The following is a 22,580-nucleotide window of genomic DNA, read 5'->3' as shown; positions in this document are numbered from 1 at the left end:
AGATGAAACGGCCTCTGAAATCTTAACTGGAACATTGTCAGATGATTTTTTGATGCATATTTGCTTTATTTTTTGGATAACTCATGCTACATACATTGCCTCATGTCTGTACAACATTGTTAGAAAAGATAATCGAATTTACTAAATGAACTTCCCCTTATGCTTATTACATTGCGGCAAGCCATCATGATCAATATGCAGATGATGATGTGGTTTACAGAACAAACTTCTACCTAAGCTCCAGCTTTGGAGCTTAGGTAGAAGTTCATTTTCCTGCGTTTACAGTTTAGCCTCCAGCAATGTGACAGTCAAGGATATTTCTAAATTGAGAGCAGACAGTCACACACCTTAAGTAGAATTTTTCTTCACTAAGTTGGTGCAGAAAGCACAAAAGGACAGAAAAGGAGAGACGCAGGAGGGAGAGCTCAGACAGGATTTGATCTGTGCTCAGAGAGGAGGGGCTGACAATTTGTAAGTGTGAGCCGAGAACCCTGACGGATGGATATATCAAGAATCCCAGTGTCTCCAGAATGACAGACGTTGTAAGAAGAGGTTTGGCAGAAATTAAATTCATTGTGCCTTAATTTCAAGATTTGTCAAATAAAGAAAATTCTTGCTTTTAAAGAAGAGGAAAATGCCTGTTTTTAAGGCTAGACAAAAGCCTTATTGGAACCTTTTTCCAAAGTCCTACATTTGAATGTGGTTTGGTTTCACATATTTCAAAGTAAGAAAAAATAGTTCTATATTTTTCTGTCAATCCTGGGATTTGCTCAGGATTCATTGGCAGTTTTCTAAATTGTTATATAAAAAGTTAATGTGTGGTGTTTTTCAAAGGGTTCTTTAACATTTTTTTTCCAGTAATCAGTAACAAGTTGATGAATTTTAATGCTTGATGATGATGAATGGCATTTTCAAATGTTTGTTCAAATTCCATTTTTTTCACTTTTCATAACAGTATTTTTGGTCCAGGTGAACAGTGTGTACAGCATTTCTTTATTTGGGAATCAGATGAATGCAAAGAAATGTCATTTATGATCTCAGCTTTTGGGTTTTAATGTTAAAGAGCTTTTCCCTGCCTTTGCTACCTCAGTATGGTTTAATATGCAAGGCCACCCATAAGGGGGGATAAAGGGGAGTTCATTCTGGGGCCCAGCCAAATGGGAGGCCCCTGGAGGTCAGAAAAATCATGGTGCATTTTAAAGTTGATCTGTGATAACCATGTTTAATTTCTAATCTGAATAATGACTGCTATTGTTATCAAAGAGACAAAAAAATAATTTTACTTATCTATCTCATAGTACACTATAGCCTTTTTTTTTGTAAATGTAAACCTCTTCTCTGAATGCAGAATCACATTTTTTGTTAATGTTAATGTGGATGGGAATACTGACTAAACCATTTGGAAAGTAATGTGATATTTCATAGCTGAACCATGATGTGCACAAATGTCTGGATGCAAAAGTAAACGGAGGCAAAATAATTTTATGGAAAAAAAACATTGAAAAACTGCCAAAAGAGATAAAAAAGGGTGAAAATAGCATTAAAAATGGTTAAATATGTCAGAAAAAAAATGATAAAAAAAGTGGCTAGTAGCAAAAGCAGCAGAAATGGGTCAAGACGGGCAAAAAGGACCATGGGCAGAAAAATGGTGAGAGGCGTTTGAAAATGGGCTGACTCCGCCCCTTTCAGGAAATGGATGTGGCTAAATGGATCCTCTTCTCAGCTGCAACCTGAGAGGAGGATCAGGGGAGTAGGGCAGAACTTTCTCCCAAACAGGGAGGGCCAACCGAACCTGGGGGTGGTACTAACTCCCCACATGACATCATAAGGGGAAAATCTGAGAACGGCTTGTTTTAGCACACATTTTCTGAAAGGTGGAGAAAGAGGGGAGGGGAGGGAAAGGATTTTTCTTGGTACTACACAAATTCTGCCAGATTTGAGCCCAACTGCAATGTTGCAGCTCATCGTCAAAACTCGGGCCTGATTTAGAGCATTGGGAATGAAAAATGGTCTTGTAGTTTGACATATTTAACCACACGTCCAAGAAACCCAATGACCATGAACCAACAACACTAGCATGTCAGAATTTTTCTTACATCATTGTGTAGTTTGACACCCTGTAATGTAAGAGGAGAGGTATATACAATGACAGCTGGTGGAGCGATTAGCTTAGATTTAGCCACAGCAGCAGTGCAGTAGGAACTGGGACAATTTTTTTGTTAAAACAGGAGCAAAGAGTCACAAAAAAAAGACATGCGTTTGCTCTTCTCTCTCTGCTTTGGCATTCATTTGTGATTGTTATAGGTGGGTTTTAGTTGTACTGCAAGCCAATGTACAGAGGATGCTGGAGGAGCGATTACTTTGGTCAGACCTTAAGGCCACCAAGTATCATAGCTTCAGCATGAATTTCAGCCACTGATAAGCTCAGTCAAACAAACACTTCAGCAGGGCTAGCCTGCATAGCTGTTAGCTGTTAGGCTAACCTGTATAGCTCAGCTTAGCGCTGGAGCTGTGTGGATCTACAACCTCATTTTGTCCTGTCACTCTGATTGGTCCGCAATGAATGTGTTAGATCACTCGCCCAATCACCTTCCCAAATGCTTTCTATGGGACAGTTACCAGATAAATTTGAAAAATATCCATGTAATGGATATATGAAACAGTCTATTTGGCATGTCAGGTAACATTGTAGACTTTATGATACATGAATGAAATAAAATGAATAATGTATATGCAAGATAGTTATAACAGTTGTCCAAAACCTCAACAGGAAACATAAAAACAACTATTAAACAGCTGACAGCAACCATTGTCTCCAATCTTTTGAACTAATTACTAATATCAGCTCCTCAGCTTACAGTCTACTAATACATTAATGCTTGAGATGCCGATATTCATGAGTTAGCAATAATTAAGGGGCACGGATGTTTAAAGACATATTCTTGTCACAATTAAAAAAATTGAAATAAGGGATCCCAAAATTAGCAGAGAGTTCAAGACACTTTAATAGACTGCTTACAGCACGGACAAAGTTTTAGTGATGCCATCCACTGAGATGTTAAGAAACCTAATGATAGTGGTTGTCTATCTCCTGCTAATTTTTTTTTATCAGTGTAGCAAGAGGCAAATAGCTAAAGCTGGCCTTTAGTCTCCTGTTAACATGCACTCACAAGTCAGTTATCTCAGCAACACTCAAAATTGTGCAAGAAATTCACAAAACTTAGCATCATTTTTGAGTTTATGTCAATAAAGCATTGAGCTGCATGTTATAATAAAACCTAAAGAGGGTTCCTTGCATTTGACAGCTGCCTCATCTGACAGCAGGCGATTGTGGAACTGCAATTCCCTGTTGGTTGCAGAGCAAAATTTCTTGTACAACCTGTTGAAATCTAACAGTAATGGACTGACCAACTGGCTGAGAAAAACAAAGAAAACTTTGCAGTGGATTGTTGCGTTTTGTAGGCAGTGTTTCCATGTTTACGATATTGAAATAATTATGCTATTTCATGAATTAAGGCACCATGTCTGTTTTTGAGATGAGTCTCAAAAAGAGATGTTTGGTAATTAATGTTAACCACTGCATGCCTCTGAGCTGCACTGAAATGAAGACAGCTCATTAATAATGCAGCGTTGCGCCTTACCATCCCCCGCTGTATAATGCGCAGTTTTCTGTGTTAAATGAGAACCATCCAACTTTCTGTCCTCATCAACCTTTCTGATGATACTGTTCCACAGCTCCCTGCCTCCCCGAGCCAATTAATGTGGACCAAGAGAATATTTGTAGCTGCAGCCTCTCATACAATTTCAACCCTTCTCAGGGAATCTACTGGAAGTGCTTCTGACTCCTGTGAAATCAATAGATCTGAGATGCCCTTTTAAGTCCTGATGGCGTACAGCGACGCGTTTGTTTTTGATCTTTATGATTCTGCGGAGGACGGGAAAAAGTGGCAGGAGAAGTGGGGGAGCATAAGTGGCGGTGAAACGAGTGTTTTATCAGGTCCTGTATGGTTATGTGGACATGCTCACACAAAATAAATGAGGCCATGTGTGTGTTCTGTTCAAGAGGCACAGTAATGAACACTGCACTATTTTTCTCCTTGGCCTAAATGATCTGTCACACTCTTAATGTAACAGGACACACAGTGCAGAACCAGCGGCCAGTACACTGGAACTGACGATTAATTGGGTGTCACATGTTGTATGTTTCTGTCTGAGCTAGAGATTTCAGCTACTTAGAAAAAAGGAAAGTTTGAAATGTATCCCAAATAAAACTTTATTCTTTAAGCAGAGTTTCAGGGCAGTTTTTCACAGAGTTAAGAGGTTAATTTAGACCCCCCTCTTCTCCTTACACTACTTCAGCGCTACATGAGTTATACAATCAGAGGCGGACTTAACCATTAGGCAAAGGTAGGCAATCGCCTGGAGCCCTGGACACCTAGGGGCCCCTTAGAGACATAATTAACTTAATCCTTTCTCCTGCACCAGTCAGTATTCTGGCCAGTTGGAATTTTAAGGGGTTAACGTTTATTAAAAGCAAATGTGAAGTATACTTGGTGATGTTAAACGCAGTAAGAAAGAGGAAAACCTCCAGATTTTGACAGAGTGCCACTCACAGATATGCAGCAACAGAAACCAGCACTGTTGTGTGAGGAAAAAAGGAAAAAAAATCTAAGTTACAGGATTTTCTGCCTGCCTTCTGTGCCACGTAGTAGTCTTAAAATCAGTATAATACTGATAATTCTGGTATCCAGAATAAGGTAAGTGTCTGAAAAATAAAACTAGTCACTTCATTTAGTCCAAAAAACTCAAAAAATCCTTAATAAAAGACACTACAGAAACACTGCTTTAGCACACCCACACGATCCCATGTTTTGGCTGAGTAATGTCAGCCATATTTTAAAGAAGTTTTAGATGGTTAAACTTAACCAAAGAAAAAAAAAAATCCAAATTACAACAGATGTCTGTTTTCTTTGAGTAAATTTTCATTTTTTATTGAAATAAACATGCAAACGTATTATTTGAATGTCATTTGGTTACCAGATGTCTTTTAAAGAGTCTTAAAATAGACATTTAAAAATCTACCTGGATATTTTTACACACAAACATGTTGAAACAGTCATTTTTGTTTTGTGCTGCATCACATTTTTACTTAAATATGAGCAGGCATGTGGCGATGTCTCCATGAAGCTTGTAAGCCAAATATCACAGCAATAACTAAATAACATTTAACCCTCTGAGCCCCTAAACTATTTTTAACCATTGTGTCTCCCCTTGACTTTTTGTCTGAAAAAAACTTGTTAAACATCAACCCTGTCGTGCACGGTCAAGCCCTAAACATCTTTTTTCTCTTTTTTTTTTTTTTTCAGGACAACCAGGGCTTTATGTCACTTGAATTGTTAACATGTTATGGGACTGTGAAGACAAGAAAAAACTAAACAGAAAATAAAGCACAAATTTTTTATCTGTGATACACAGTAAACAATAACCGATAAGGTTTTTTTTTTTTTTTTTTTTTGCACAAATTTGTACTCTCATCTTTTGGGGATTATTGGATGAAAAATAATTATTCTGATACAAAAAGTTGTTAAAAAAATCACATTTTTAAAAAAGCCTTGCGCCTTTGGGAATTTGAGTTATTATTCAAAGCCGTTTCTGGTTGCAGTGACACAGAGGGACACATCACAGCCCCTCTGTGTCTCTTTCTCTCCATTATTAGTCATTCAGGCTCCCCTCTAGTTTCTAAATGTGTGCAAATGAGTTGTTTGGTCTAGCGTGATCGTGATGACGGAACAGCCTGCCATTGGTTGTCACAGCCCAGTCACAATGCATTCTGGGAAACAGACAGACAATATGGTGGATGGCATTGGCCACTAGCTGGGACAATCAAAAATATGGGTTATAAAATGGTTAAGAAGACGTTCAATATTGGACTTACAGGTGTGGATTTAATTTTTAAAGACCCTGGAAAGTCAGCCGAGTTCCAGCCTCGCTAGAAAACGTTGTGTATGAGCTATGAAGACATGGCTAGTGTTGCTAGAACAGTACAGCTGAAGGCTGTCAGATGAAAATACACATAAGCAGCTCCAATTTATGGATCAAAGGTGATTTATCTTTGAATAACAGGTGTCTCTTCTTGTATATGACATCTGTCTCAGGAGGTCAACAGAATTAGAAACAGAATACTGAAAGCATTAGAAAACTGCAAAGATAAATTAAAAAGGCTATTAGACGACAAGGTCAAAAGAAATACAGAAAATTATTTTCTTATAGTTTCTATAGTAAGAGAATTTCTTTAACTGATTATATATTCTCATCTTTTAGTATAGTCTCAGACATCCTTACTGTGAGACAACTGATTAAAAGAAGAAGTTACAAGTAGCTCTTTCTTGATAAATAAGAATTTAAATGATAGAACAAAGGATGTGGAGGTCCCTAATGACTGTGTTTGCCTTGAGCCCCCAAATTGCAAAATCTGCCACTGGTTACAAGGTTTTTATGAGCCAGTATGTCCTGTATTTTGGCCAGTATCATGAGTAGTTGTATAATTGCATAATTGCAAATAATAATTGCATATTAATATAAGCTTGAAGTCAGTCTATTATCTCCTACTTTCTTTATGTGGCTACCCACCTTCCTTGTGGATGATGTTTGGCTGTTTAAGGCTGCTGTATTATGGCACTAGCTTATGTGCTAATGAGCTAACTGAGCGCTGACGGGAAGCTAACTGCTATTGTTTATATGTTAAATTCAAAGTATATGGTATGATACTGCATGTGTATTAGGAAGAGCTGATCACACTTTTCATTACCTTTACTCAAGCAACTTACATACAGATTAATCTTGAATGACTTTTCTCAGAAATTTTCAAGGTCCAGTGATGTGTAATTTGTGTAAACAAGCATGATAGTGGATCATAGTGTTTCTTTTGTTTGTTATGGCTATGGCATATCAAAAGCACACACCTATTATACAGCAGAATACGGTCCTTTATCACTAACCGTCAGCTCCTGAGATAGCAGCACACATTTATAATACAAAACCAGTGTAGTTCAGTGTTTTCATTGCTCAGTTTCCAGGGTGCAAAACACCCTCTATGCGCTGGGCCCATGCTGTAGGGCCTTTGACATGATTGGTCTTGTTGGATGAAAAAAGGGACCCTGCACATTTCTCTTGGTTAAGGACTGATGGAGTGTCTGTTACCTATCATATGTGGTACCTGTGGTTAAATTAGGACGTCGTGCTGTAAATGATAAATGATAAATGATGAGGTCTGTGTGTAAATGTAGCAGATGCTCTTATCCATAATATGCAGGCATTAAGCAACTCTACTTTAACTCACACCTTGTGTTTCATACTCGTACACTTTGTAGGCTGGATGTTTGGTAGTTTGATTAAAGCAGGCTGTGGTGGTTTGAGGTAAGCTGTTTGACCAGCGTGGCACCATGGTGCTGATCAGAGGCTGTTTTGTAAAGCATTTTGATGGTATTTTGCTGTGTGTAGATATTATTGGCTGTTAGAGAATTGTCCAGATGAACATGTGCCAATGAAATATTCTTACTGGGGCCAAACAAAAAACATGTTACAACACTGTGGGACTCTTGATTCTTTTACATCTGTGTTCTTGTATTTCCTTGAGAAAAAGAAGTAAGTATGCACATCAAGCCTTTTAAATGGCCCAACAGATACTACAGATTGAAGGATTAGTCAGCTGTCATAACCTAGAAACTATAAACTTCTGGTGAGGGATTTTGTGGGTGCTGCTGGTGGATAAAATATTGTCTTTGCAGACACTAATCTAGTGACCAGGAGGTGATACCATAAAGGAATTGTAATATATAAAGGATTAACTCACACAGATTTACAGATTTGCAGTGTCTGCTCTGTTTACCTGTCATCATCTGCTCACTCTTTCTCTCTCCTCTCTATCATCTGCTGTCTCTCTCTCTCCATTCATCTTCTATAATCTGCACCTATTTGTCCACATAAAATCAACAGAGAGAACACACAGCCAGACCTGCTAACACTCATCCATGTAAGCTTGGGTAGCTTGTGCCTTGGTTTTTTTGTAGCTCATTAGGATTTTCACACACTGCTCCTGTCATTACTTCCTATCCTAACTAATCTAATTGATCAGCAGAGATGTTCTGTACGCTAGCTGAGCTAAAGAGAGCCATTAGCATAGGCATCAGCTATAACAGCCTTCACTTGTCTTGGAAGGCTTTCCACAAGATTGTAGAGTGTTTCTGTAGGACCTTGTGCCCATTCATTCTGGAAAACATTTTATGAAGTCAGGCTCTGATGTTGGACAAGAAGGCCTGGCTTGCAGTCTCTGTTCCAGTTCATCCCAAAGATGCTCAGTGGGGTTGAGGCCAGGGCTCTGAATTCATCAAGCCATGTTTTTATAGTCCTTGCTTTGTGCAATGGGGTGCAGTCATGTTGTAGTAGAGAAAGACCTTCTCCAAACTGTTTCCACAAAGTTGGAAGCATAGCATTATCCAAAATTCACTGGACATAAGAGATTTAGCCCAAACCCTGAACAAAAGCCCCTCATTATCCCTCCTCCACCAAACTTCACAGTTGGGACAATGCAGCCAACACAACACTCGCCCATCTGATTGCCAAACAGAGAGGCATAATTCGTTACTCAACAGAACACCTTTCCACTGGTCTACAGTCAAGTGTTGGTGTGCTTACACCACTACATCCCACACCTGGCATTGGACTTGCACAACCATGGAAACCCATTCTTATAAGCTCCCTCTGCCAGTGGAAGTTGACTCTTCAGCTATGAAATCAGCAGAGCATTGGTGACTTTAACCATGCACCATGCACCTTAGCAGCCATTGATCCCACTCTGCGATTTTGTGTGGACTTCTGTGTCATGGCTGAGTTGCTATTGTTCCTAAATGCTTTCACTTTCTAGTAATATCACTTCGAGCTGATCTGTGAATCTCCAGCAGGGATGAAGTTTTACAAACTGTGATATTGCAAAGGTGGCAGCCATCACAGTATAACGCTCGAAGTCTCTGAGCTCTTCAGAAAGACCCACTTTGTATCACAAATGTTTGCAAATGGAGACTCCATGGCTAGGTGCTTGATTTGAAATACATGTTGCAATGGGTCTGATTGAAACACTTGGATTCAATAATTACCAAATGTGGCCTAATATTTTTTTAGATTTTGTGACCAAATGTAGCCTAAGAAATGTGATTCAAGAAGCTTCCAGCCACCTGAATTTTTCAAAGCAGCTCTCAGATAAATAAGGGTCAGAGACTCTTGCACTTATTGAACAACAGCTCTTTCAAATACAAGACTAAGGCTTCTTATCACAAACCCACAGTTATGAAAATAATACTGTGGACTCAAACCTCTTACACTAAGTGTCAAATCAAGAAGTGCTGATCAAAGAAGCTGTCAGTCAAGCTGTAGGTTAAAATTTAACATTTAAGGCTCATGCCAGCAGACCACCCATAATCCAATGCCTTGATCCAACCTTGGTTAAAGTCAATAATAAACTCTCATGTCCAAATTAATTAGCTGAATTCTTATCAAGTTAAAGCAGCTGTGAGGAGTTTTAAAATGGTAATGAAAATGACTGAGATGGAGCTGGCCACACTGGATGCCTTTAAGGGGACCTTAAATTACTCAGAGGTATCTGACAGTAGATGTACTGCATAGAATATTAGATTTAGAAAACATATTTGTTTTTAAATCTGTATAGCTCTTAAATATGTTTGATGTTATCAGAAACATTAATTCTACCACTGTCTCTCTTGACCAGGACACTGGAAAAATACTTTTTTCACAACAGTCACTCTGGTTAAATCAAGGTTTAGTAATACTGATACATTTTATGTGACTGGACAGAAACAAAACAGACCATTTATAAGATTTCAATTTAGATTTTAAAATGCTGGTCTGTTCTGCTGCAGGGCAGACTTCACACAAGGCAATGAACACTGTGCTGCCAAAACAACCTTTTAAATTGCGTTTATGTTAAATGAATTGTATTTTTGATATTAGAAAAGGAAAAACACAGAGCAAGATCAGAAGCATATTTTGTCCACAGTGGATGCCAAAATTGACAACCAAAATGTACCTCACAGGAGCTGTACTGGCAAGTAATCACTTAATTATTGTTAGTAATTGTGAATAAAGTTATCATAAACTTGTGGGCCAGTATGACAATACTGATCTTTACACACATGGGAAATACTGAAATGATTTAATTAATACATTTAGTCTCTCAGGACTTTCAGTTTTGAGATTTCAATGGTATTTTCTATGGAATTGGAGGAAAATGTCATGTCTAATTTTTGCATTAGATAACTTCAGGAATGTCTTTGTTGCTACCTGCTGCTTATTGCAAGGATTATTTGTGCCATATCACATTGTTGAATTATTTGAATATTTAATATAAGTACAGTGTCAATAAAAACTATTCACTCCCTTAGATGTTTTGATGATGATTGATGATGATGTATTTATTTATTTTGTAAAAACAAAACAAACAAACAAAAAAAAAAAACACCAAAAAACTTTTTCATCTTCTATGACAAAGTGAAAGCAGATATTAATAAAGTAATCTCAATGAAATAAAAATATTTAGGGTAAAATAAGTGACTGCAAAACTATCAAGTCAATATTTAGTACTAACTAGATGCACCTCGGCTGCAGTCACAGCACTGAATCAGTGTGGATAGGTCTCACATTTTTTTTTAACTCCGATCTTCTTTGCAAGACTGCTCAAACTCTGTCAGGTTGCACAGGAATTTTGTGTGAAAACCCCATTTCAAGTCCAGCCACAAATTCTCTATTGGTCTATTGAGGTCTGGGATTTGACTCGATGACTCCAGAATACTTGTGTATCTTGTAGTCTGTTAACCATTTCCGTGTAGCTTCAGGCCATTGTCTTGCTGGAAAAGAAATCTTCTCCCAAGCTGTAGTTTTCTTGCAGACAGAATAAGATTGCCCTCCAGGATTTTCCTTTATTTTCATTTTACCTTCTACCTTTACAAGCCTTCAGCTACTGGGAAGCGTCCCCACAGCATGATGCTGCCACCACTGTGCTGCACAGTGGGGATGGTGTCTTTGTGGTGATGTGCAGAGTTTGGTGTCTGCCAAAAATAGTTGTCGTCTGATGGCCGAAAGCACCATTTTTGTCTCATCAGACCATAGAACTTTCTCCCACATGCCTTTTAGCAAACTCTAGTCGAGATTTAATGAGATTTCTTCAAACATGGCTTTTTCTTTTCCACTCTCCCATAAAGCTTTGACTGGTGAAGAAGCAGGGTAACAGTTGTTGTATGGAGAATCTCTCCCATCTCAGCTGCTTGAAGCTTGTAACTCCCTCAGAGTAGTCATAGGCGGACTCTCTCACTAGTCCCCTTCTTGCACGGTCACTCAGTTTGTGAGGATGGCCTGTTCTAGGCAGATTTACACATGTGCCATATCCTTTCTGTTTCTTGATGATGGATTTAACTGAACTCCTGGCGATGTTTGGTACCCTGGACATTTTTTTGTTTTGTTTTTTTTTTTGACCCTCTGAGTTGCGTGGCATGTTCTTTTGTTTTCATGGTGTAATGGTGGCCAGAAATACTGATTGACCAGTTGCTGGACCTTTGAGACACAGGTGTCTTCATACTTCATTCACCTGAGACAAATTCACTGCACTCAGATGACCCTCATTTCACTAATTGTGAGACACTTTAAAGGGGCTGAATATTTTTACAGTAATTTCATAATACATATTTTTATTTAATTGATGTTACTTTGTAGAAATCTTTTTTCTCTTTGATGTGAGAGAATTTTTTTTTATACATTTTTGTCAAAAAAAATCCAAATAATATAACTGACAATGACTGATGTATAAAATCGATAAAAGGGTAAAACATCCAAACAAATGAATAGTTGTCATAAACGCTGTATCTATGCTTTTAGATGCTTAGAAGGATTTTACAGCAGTCTCTGATTTTTAAGAGAAGAGCCAATACTGGGTTCCAATGATTTCCTTTTTTGTTGCTTTTGTATTAAAACCAATATCAATAATATTTGATTGTTACGACAATTGTGTTAAAAAGTTTAAAATTCTTGCATTATGACAGTCCTGACCTCTACAAACATGGACAGCTGGTGACTTGAGCAAAAAGCCAAGACACATGTAAAAACACTTCATGTTTCTTGCTGTAGTTAAAGAAAAGGACAGTTAATCAAAATGAAAAGACACTTTACGTGACATGCCTCCAAGCTCTAAACATTGTGACAGATAATCACTGAGGGCCAGTCTGATACAATAAATATCACTCAGTCACTTGTCAGGCTGAATAGCGGTTTGTTCAGCTGGAATTAAAGCAGTCTTTGTGTCTGCAGTATTGTTCAAGTGTTTACTTTGATTGTTAGAACTGTCAGATTGTGAGCAGTGTGCAACGTTCAGCTTTGTAATTTTGTGCCAGTTAAATCATAACTGTGTGGGACCTTTGTTTATCTTTGGTTGATTTCAGGGTGACAGAGAAAAACAAAGCAGAGTGAAGCCCAAAGCTCTGGGTGAAAAGTTTGTTGTTTACTGATGAAGTAAAATGCTCTTGTTGCATCATGATGCAGCATAAAGATAAATCTTTGTTTTGAACTCTACAGCAGTGAATGCTGGAGATTCATGATGTCATAAAAGTCAATATTTTACTTGAGTTAAAGCTTCTGTGAGATGGTTTTAGCTAGTAATGAAAACATTGGTGACACAACTGAATCTTTTTCTATTGTTTTTTTCAATGTTTGCAACTGTGGTTTTGTGGTAGGTGTCACAGGGAGTCTTCACTTAACTTTAACTACATGACTTTTTAATATTTACTACTACATTGTTCATGATGTACCCACCTGCACAATTTATGCCCTCTAGTCCAATGGTCAACCATAACCTGATTGCTCCCAGCTCTCACACTCATGTAAACAGCATCACCAGCAAACACAACTAGCAGCTAAACAACAAAAACCACGTTAAAGGTCACATATTTTACCCTATAAGACAAGTTTATGTTGGTCTCAGAGGTCCCCAAAACATGCCTGTGAAGTTTGTTGCTGAAAAAAATACTCCAGTATTGAATTGTTGCAACTTGTCTTTAAGGAAGTTAAAATATGTGACCTTTAAACCAGCCCATGTTTTAAATCCATACGGTATGGTTTTGGCAGGCCATTTCTTACCGCTCTAGACAATTGTATAGCCCACAAAAGTCATGTTTTAAAATATTTTTAAAGAATAATGTCATGGATTCAAGCTACTTTTTAACTGCTACATATCGGGTTTCTGTATCACGTCTACACCACATTCCAAATTATTAGGCAAATGATATTTTTCTCTGATTTTTGCTAAATATTCAAGGCAAATGACAGTGTAATTTTTAAGCCATCAACCATTAGAGCATAATTACATTTTTTTTAACAAACATCCCAATGATAAACTATTTTGTTTTCAAAAATAAAAAGCTTAAAATGCACTGTTCCACATTATTATGCACGGCAGAGTTTCAGAACATTTTATTGGTTGTAAAGAACTGAAAATGGTGATTTGTTTAATGTGCAGCATTAGGAGGTCATATTTACTGAAATCAAAAGCTATTTCAATCGAAAATGTCTTAACAGGCCAAGTTACACGTTAACATAGGACCCCCTCTTTGATATCACCTTCACTATTCGTGCATCCAATGAACTTCTGCTTGAATTTCTTTGCAAGATGTCAGAAAGCCTCCCAGAGTTGCAGTTTTGACGTGAACTGCCTTACACCCTCATAGATCTTTAGCTTGAGGATGCTCAAAGGTTCTAGATAGAGTTGAGGTCAGGGGAGGATGGGGGCCACACCGTGAGTTTCTCTCCTTTTATGCCCATAGCAGCCAATGACACAGAGGTATTCTTTGCAGCATGAGATGGTGCACTGTCATGCATGGAGATGATTTTGCACGGTTCTTTTTGTACCATGGAAGAAAGTGGTCAGTCAGAAACTCTATATACTTTGCCGAGGTCATTTTCACATATTCAGAGACTCTAAAGGGGCCTACCAGCTCTCTCCCCATGATTTTGGCCCAAAACATGACCCACCAACCACCTTGCTGATGTTGCAGCTTTGTTGGTACATGGTGGCCTTCCACAACCATCCACTATTCTATCCATCTTGACCATCCAGGGCTGCACAGCACTCATCAGTAAACAAGACGTTGCACCTCAGCTGCTCTCTTAACCCGATGAATTTGTCTGGCAGAAACCTTAATCATTATGCCTTTATCTGTACGAACCTGTCTGTGCTCTGAATTAGCCACAGATTTCTTCCTAGTATGATGATCATGTTTAAGTTTTTGTGAAATATCTAATGTTTTAATACCTTGTCCAAGGCATTACACTTTTTGACACTTTGCAGCAGCAGAGATCCTTTTTATTTCCCATATTGCTTGAAACCTGTGGCCTGCTCAATAATGTGGAACATCCTTCTTAAGAGGTTTTCCTTTAATTGGGCTCACCTGGCGAACTAATTATCACAGGTGTCTGAGATTGAGTTCAGTGATCAAAAGAGCCCTGAGACACAATACCATCCATGAGTTTAATTGAAAAACAAAAACCTGAATGTTTAGGATGCAAAAATCCAATTTACATTATAATTTGGAATGTGGTGTAGCAAGGAGTGCTGCAGCTACACATTAAGTAATTCCAAAATTGTATACATTTTTCCACAAAAATACCGTTTTGCCCCTTTATGCACACTCTTGTAGCCAAACGGAAATGTACAGCATGCAGTGGCCCAGGCATTGCCCTTCAATTCCTACGCCAATCTGTGGTCTGTGGATTGTTCAGGGTGGAATCGCTTTAGTTTATGAAAGTCAAATTTTACAGGCTTTGATGATGACAAGAAAACAGGCAGGTTACTGAGCAAATGTTTGCATTTTGAGTGTTTCTTTGACTTACACTAGCATGATTGTAGCACAGTAGCTTCTGTTGGTTGTTCTAAAGAAAGGAACTGTATAGAGCATCTTGTAAGCTACTGTCAGTCTCTGTGTGCCTGTGTCTGTGTGGTAAATTGTCTTGGATGTGCATGAGTAAACTTGTTACATACTGGCATTATCACTCTCATTTTATTTGTACATTTATTTTCATCCTGAATGAACTGTCGGACAGGAGGAGATGGGGTTTAAATAAACTTATTTTCTTTGTCACAAATCTGAAAGAATGAGCTGATCTGACTTTGTTTTTCTTTAAGGTCTGAATGCATCTTTTGGATTTTCATCTCTGAATATGCTTCACTTTGGGAAACAGTTTTTATTGCCTGAAATGAAGCTTCAGAATCATTCAGAATCAAGCATTGTTTCTGCAAAAGAAAGAAAGCTTCTTAATTGGCTCATGTCAACTAAAGATACGTGCAGCTCTTTATAATATAGCTCATTTCAACTGAGCAATAAGGAGCTTCAGCTGAGTCAGCAGGAGCCAATTACTTCACCATCTGAGTGATGGAGTTTAAACAGCTCAGTCTCAACACGAACAGTATCTCTATAGCTAAGAAACATAATGCCTCAACTCTATACAACCCAAACGTGTTGGCCCTAAATGTACTGTACCTCAGAGGAAGGAAGAATCCTTACAGTCTACCTGGCAGTGTTTAAAACTTCACAGGTTCTGTAGAGGATTGCTATACTATCTCAAGCATACTTACACACCAGTGAACCCAGGAGGTTGCCTATTGGGCAACTTTGATATTTCTAGGGGTGCCAGTAGCCAAGTAGTCATGCCCCATGTACAGAGGCTGTTGATCTTGAGCAGGCAGCTCAGGTTCAAATCTTGTCTGTCATTTCTCATTCTGTTTTGCTCCAGTTTCTGACTCTATCCAATGCCCCATCTCTCTAATAAAGGCATAAAAGCCCGAACATGATAACTGTGGTCTTAAAAATTACATGCTATTTAACTGACCAAAATCTTTCTGGCCATAACATAAACATATGTTACATTAAAATTGAATTGGACTGATTTCAATGTGGAAAATAGACAATGGGTTTGAGATGTGTTGAAATGTCACTGTATTATCTAATAGTTTTAAAAACACCATGGCTGTAGGGCATTGAGAGGGGTTGCTGTGTAAGCCTTTAATTGACCAGTCATTATTTTTGTGTTAAAACTCAGCAAAACAAAAACTGAACTCCAGCGAAGCCTCAGAACAAACCAGGCCTGAGGCTCAGCTGTCCAGTGAGTAGGTGGGCTTACCCACCATGTCTCCTGTCCTGAAAATCAGTCCTTTCCTTCTACTGCCCATCTGTTTTTTCTTCAGCACGCCTTGTTTTAGCCTAGTAAGTTGTGTCTTTATTCACATGTCCCTAACACTGTGCTACAATGGAACCGTGGTTTTCTGTAATCATACCTGTGAAACTTTGGAGGAAATAACTTATTTCCCCAAGAAATTGGAGCAGAGCATATGGCATTAACCTGAAAACTTCACATTCCACACAATAGACTGTACTACTGTAGACAAACTGTACTGGAATGTACCACTAAAAGCATCTAGTGGGGGGCATGGGAGGAATTGGTAAGACTAGGCGTGATGTAAGCCTCTTTTGTTGGGATGTTATAAGGAAAATGGGTAACACTTTATTTGTGTGGGTCCTATTACATTGTTATTACCAAGTCATTTTAGAGTAGTTACACAGTAGTTTTACAGCAATAAGCATAATCATCTAGTAATTTCTCATGAATAAGGTGGTTATAACCTAGCAATAACTTGTAATGTTACCAAGTAATATCTAGAGAATTTGGTTATATTAACCCTTTCCAAGGTGCCCCACTTTTTTGAGGAGGGGACTCTAAATGACATACCCAAATTAAAACAAAAACTGCCATGTCAGAATGGCTATAGCTCTATCTGAAACAGTGACACTAACACAAACATGGAATTATAATAATTCTATTGGCGCCTGAAAGGATATATCTTTCAAAAATGTAAATTATATATTGACAGCTGTGATATTCCAGAGTAGAAACTTCATGGAGGGCTAGATTAGGGTAATACCTTCTAATAACCAGAGAACTGACACAATATTCTGAGGGTCAGCATTAGGGTAAAACACCATCTAATTACCAGAGAACTGCCAAAATTTTGCAGGGGTTTGGGTTAGGTTTAGAGGGTTAGGGTTAGGTTAAAATACCACCTCATTACCAGAGAATTACCACAATAATTTTAGGGTTAGGGTTAGGGTAAAATACCACCTCATTACCAGAGAATTACCACAATAATATGAGCATTTATTTCATCATTTAAACAATATTACTAGGTAAGGACTTCCTTAATCTGACCAGATTTCTTAGTTATTGCATGTAACATCTGAAATTGTTACTAGGTAATTACAAGATTAATCTTGAGAATTTGTTCCTAATTGCTCTTTATATGAGGTGATTTCAATGTAATTAGGGCCCACTGAAATAAATTGTTATCGAAAAAAGTTTAAACCATTTTTCAATTAAAAGTACCAATTTTCACTTTTGATCCAAAGGATAGGCTCGTTGGCAACTTTCTATTTTTGTCTCCAATTGCCCAGTAATGCATTTTCATTTATTTGTGTTTGTAACCCAAGCGACTAATTCTAAGTCAGTATGGACCTCTTCTGTCTGTGTCTGCTTTGGTATTCATTTTCTACTACCATAATTTCCTATGTAACCTTGAACCATTTCTGCTTGTCCACTTTGAGGGCAGAAAAGCACAACACTAGATTCCAGAAACTATTACAATGAATGTGCAGAATATCAAGAAAGAAGTTATCTTAATAGATCATTGAAAAGCGTGGCTACATAAAGCCACAGTACAACTGCCTCACAGGAGGATGATATGCAGGGATTTGAGACATGCTGCCTTTCAGCCTGAGAACAAACTTTACTCCTTTTTGGTCTAATCCTGCCGTGTTGTGAAACTGAGGGTATGCAGCTCCATCAATGTGGTAAAATTTGACAAAAGCCTTCTTTGAAGGTCTATTGGAGACCTGAGTGAAACAGTTTCATTCATCTTGGCAATTATCTTTTTAGCTTTAGCAGAGGGGAACCTTGGACTTTCTGATTCAACCTTATTTTTTTAAAAAAGAAAAAAAGCAAAAGGCTAGAAAGGAAAACCAAGAACTGAACAGTAACTTAACTGAACAGATTCAACAGAGGCATCTACACTGTAAAAAACAAAATGATAGTCTGGTCCTTGTTGAATTAAACATTTTACTTTGAGGTATGAATTTGTTCGTAATAATTTAAACCTGTCATTTTTACATCGACTTTTCAGGCTTATGCATAGACTTAAAACAACATAGAGATGTTTTTGATCAGAAGTAGCCAAATAACCCTGGTAGAAGAAGCAGCAGTGAGGCTACATGTGCTACCTGTTTCTGGTGGACTACTCTCAACAGCTTTTTAAATTTGCATTTGTTTTACTATAAAAATGTGGTGTATATTGTGGTCATTGTTGACGTTGTTGTTACATTTATCATGTGACCAGTAACATGACATCATACTTGTATTTAAGCACCTGTTCCTAAACTGTCTATTTTGTCCCAATGGAGACTCGCTGGAGTTGAAACGTGAAAGCAATCCTGTTTAATAAAGTATCTTTAATCACATCAGAGTGCCTCGGATCTTCAGTTTTGATTTGTACGGACTCCATTTGCTAATAATCTGGTAAATCTTTAGTTCATTTGTTGCTGTTTTAATCCCTAAGCACAGAGCACCGGATTCTGGATACATTTTTTCATAGCACTAACCCTCCTCTTTCTGCATTCAACCTGGCAGTATTTGAGTTTTTGCAGTGTATAATATATAGGTCAGAAGTGTTATGCAACATATTTTGAGCTTACCCTCGTGGACAAACATAACCACTATCGGCATATTGGTATCAGCAGATGTTAGCTTAAAAGGTTATACATATCAGCATATACACTTAGCACAAAAGAAAAGACGTTTGTGTTTGGTAGATTATTTCTTTGTTGTAACAAGGCTTCTTGGCAATAAATCTTATGCCATCAGAAAGCCTGTTTATTACCCTTTTAAATGGTGCCATATTTGCAAGGAACATGCATTTGTGGGATGAGCAGCAGAGCTGAGTATGTGGGTTACCCCCTTGAAAATGTGTCAAATCTTCTTCAATCATCAGTTCTTCATCTTAAGTGCCAAGCAGCTTATTTTGCTGTTGCTATTGATTCTAATTTTGAGCTTCTGGTACCGCCAGGTGGTGACAATCAGGTGCCTTATTGGCACTTGATATGTTAAGCGATAGATCCAAATTCTGCCAATGCTGGACCTTTGGATCAAAGCGTGGAGAAGACATGGAGGACACTATGCTGATGCTGCACCGATAGAGTAACATCTTTTGATGGTGGCAGTGTGATGGTGTTGGGTGGCACTCTCTCCCTCACTGGAAGGATTAGGTTTGATATCACTGGAGGTATGGGTTTATCAGAGACTACCTCCAGAATTCAACCCTACTGAACAATTGTGCTTGGGCATGCTGTTAGTGCACATTGGCTGACATGTGACAGGAGAATGGGATGCCACCCCACAGCAGTGTGTTACCTGGCTGGTGACCAGCATGAGGAGGAGGTGCCAGGCTGTTATAGCTGTGAAGACATTATTACATTTTCAATATGTCTTGTTTCTTCGGACTATCATCGAATCCACCAAACAACACCAAACAATAGTCAATGACAGAATAAGCTGTATGGCACTGGCAGAGAAGATTTGACTTTTTTTTAAACCCACATACTCAGCTCTGCTGCTCATCCCACAAATGCATGTTCCTTACACATGTGGCACCATTTTAAAGGGAAATAAACAGGCTTTCCAAAGGTATAGGTTTTATTACCAAGAAGCAACAACAAAATCATCTACCAAACACAAATGTCCTTACTTTTTGTGTTATATCACTCTACGTATCAGGCAATATCAGCAGAAATTTTCAGATTTGAGTATGAATGATTTTATGAGTTTTAGGCAGGATTAACAGACCTATGTCAGCTGAAATTTTTTTCTATCGTTCTTAAACTACAAAGTGTGTTTTAAGGACTTAAGTTTTAGGTCTGAACAATGTTGTGCATACCTAATGAGATCACTTCATGTCCTTATCTAGCCTGTTGGAAAGCGGCTGGTAAGCAAGCTGCCTGTGTCAGCGCTGATCCAGCAGCCTCACGGAGCTGTCCGTTCAGCACCACATCAAGAAAAAGAAATATCTGTTGATTTAACTCAAGGAATTCAATTTTAATCGATTTGCATGCACCATTGCACGTTTTTGTCTCTGTGTTTGAAATAAAAACTAACATGATGCCACAGCCAATTAAGTCTTTCAAACAAAACAAAGCCATGTTGATATCATGGAGCATTTATGTGGCTCAGAAGTAAAGTTATTTAAAAATCAAATAATCTAAAGTAATCCCCTGATTTTAAAGAGTGATTCCCTAAAGCTTCATCCTCAATTATACCTATCCAAAAGCTGAATCACAGAGGGAGAGTACTGTCTAAATTGCACAAGTAATTTGGCAGTGTTTTGATGCTAAAACCCTCCAACAGTGTATAATATAATGTTCAGGAGCTGAAAACAAGAAATCAGACAATACTGTTTGTTTAGAACTTTCCCTTTTTGTCTCAAACGTTCTAAATATATTTGGATAATTTCTTATATTACATCTGAATTTAAGTTCTGACACCATGACAGTTCTTTTCAGACTCAAACTTCACATGATGTGGATCAGAAATTAACTTAAATGGCGTATTTGGGGTGAAGGACCTCTCCAGTCCGAGGGTCCTCTACCCAGCAGAGCGAGAACTCCTATCCAAACATTCACGCATCAAAAAAAAGTGTATCCATGTCATTAAACAGAGCCTTTAACACTTGTATGTTTCGTCCTCACCTGTACCAGTCGAGCCCTCTGTCATAGTTTCTGTCGAAAAAGTGCGGCTCTGTTCCTAGCGCGCGCACATCTGGATGTATCCGGATGAACTCCAGCACCGCCCGGGTGCCTCCTTTCTTTACGCCGACTATTAACGCATTTGGCAGCTTCTTATTCCCATATTTCTGCGCCACACTCATGTTTCTCAACTTCATGTCAGCCCAGTGACCTCCAGATGAGTCAGGAGCTTTGTCTGATCCTCGCTGGGCAGCAGTGGACACATCCAGAGCGGATCTGACACCCAGCGATGCGCAATTGTCCAAATTCCCAAGAAGTTTCTTCCCTCCGGCGTTCTTGCTGGGCGGGCATCGTTTCCCCTCGTAACCCTGATTTGTCATGATTGTGCCGCGACAGAAAAGAATACTATAGCATAAATAGGTGCAGGATAGTGACACGGTGAATATGAAGGCGAATCTGGCGCTGAATCTGTTCGTAGATGAGAGGAACCTATGTGCCATGTCTCCATGGGTTTAACGCGCTGCATGGTTTTCCATCGGAGTCTTCCTCCTCTCTTGGTCTGCAGTCGGAGTGTGGCAACAATAAAGGTTGTAAAGTCAGACAGACTGGCATATGAGGGTAGGGGTGGCTTCCAGGAGGCATCAGCTGCGCGTAAGTCCCGTTATTTCTTTTCATAGGCTGCGAGAAACTTGGGGCAGAATATGATTTCAGAACATTCCAAGAGATTTAAATGGTAAACAAGTTTTTAAGTTCTTAGATGTCAGAATCAATTAGTGATGCCACTCTTCTAAAACGAATCCCAGAGAAATTGGACGCACATCTTCATCCTCGTGTAAATAAGAAGTCCTACGCGTCCTCGGAGTCCCTAAAAGTCTCAGCAGCGCTATTGTTCCGCACGCCTGTGACATTCCACTACTCAATCCACCTGTCCCTTTCATAATGAACTTGTGAAGATATATGCACTTAGGCTGACGCCTATAAATATTTAATCTACCCTCTGACGTCATGGACACATCATAATTCCATACGCGTGTTGCCTTTTAAAGGAACATCCTGAATACTGTAGGCACCATCCTATTTGAGGAGTCGAGATGCAACATCTGGCACTCTGAGTGGCATGCATTTAAACGTAGATTCATTTTAAATGAAGTGTCATTATTTCAGGACGTCAGGGCTTTAACTGAACCTTCTGACACACAGTTTCATAATGTTCTGTTTGTCTGATTCCGGAGCATTTCTGCAGTGTTGAAAGCAACTGTCAACAGTTTTGTAATCACTTTTCAGCAACATGCAGCATTTTTTTTCACTTTAAACAGAAAGATTTATCAAGGCTGAACATTCAGACTGTGTTCTTTTTACACACAGCATTAGCAGCCTCTGAATGTCAAGATCACACTTGATCAACAGTGTTGCCATAGTGCAAGCTAAGTGCAGGAGTGAACACTTTTCAGCTCTATCAATGGTTGGTTTCGTTAAGTCCTTGAATAGCAGTGCAATTTCCAAACTGGTCTACTTTTAAATACTAAAATATGGATAAGCCTAGTTATTCTGTTTTTGTAGTATATGGTGGCAGACAAGGACGAATAGTCTGAGAGGATCCAATTTGGAGAAATGCCTGCAAAGTCAAAAACACAGCAAGTTAAAAAAAAACAGACATGAGTCAAAAATACACGTGCTGCATATTCATAA

The 22,580-nt window shown here is 38.6% G+C and overlaps 1 protein-coding gene across 1 annotated transcript in view; it reads right to left on the bottom strand.

The window, feature by feature from the left end:
• The window catches only part of hs3st2 (heparan sulfate (glucosamine) 3-O-sulfotransferase 2), a 32,581-nt gene extending 11,190 nt beyond the window's left edge, over positions 1–21,391 (bottom strand). Inside the window, exon 1 of the mRNA XM_041778172.1 lies at positions 20,895–21,391. Within this exon, the coding sequence (XP_041634106.1) occupies positions 20,895–21,391 (497 nt within the window). The remainder of the gene's footprint in view (positions 1–20,894) is intronic.
• Positions 21,392–22,580: the final 1,189 nt, after the last annotated feature.

The sequence above is a fragment of the Cheilinus undulatus genome, linkage group 21 (assembly GCF_018320785.1).
Source record: "Cheilinus undulatus linkage group 21, ASM1832078v1, whole genome shotgun sequence".
In the NCBI taxonomy this organism is placed as follows: domain Eukaryota; kingdom Metazoa; phylum Chordata; class Actinopteri; order Labriformes; family Labridae; genus Cheilinus; species Cheilinus undulatus.
The sequence above is the reverse complement of the archived record's forward strand: the minus strand, read 5'-3'. Positions and strand labels throughout refer to the sequence as shown.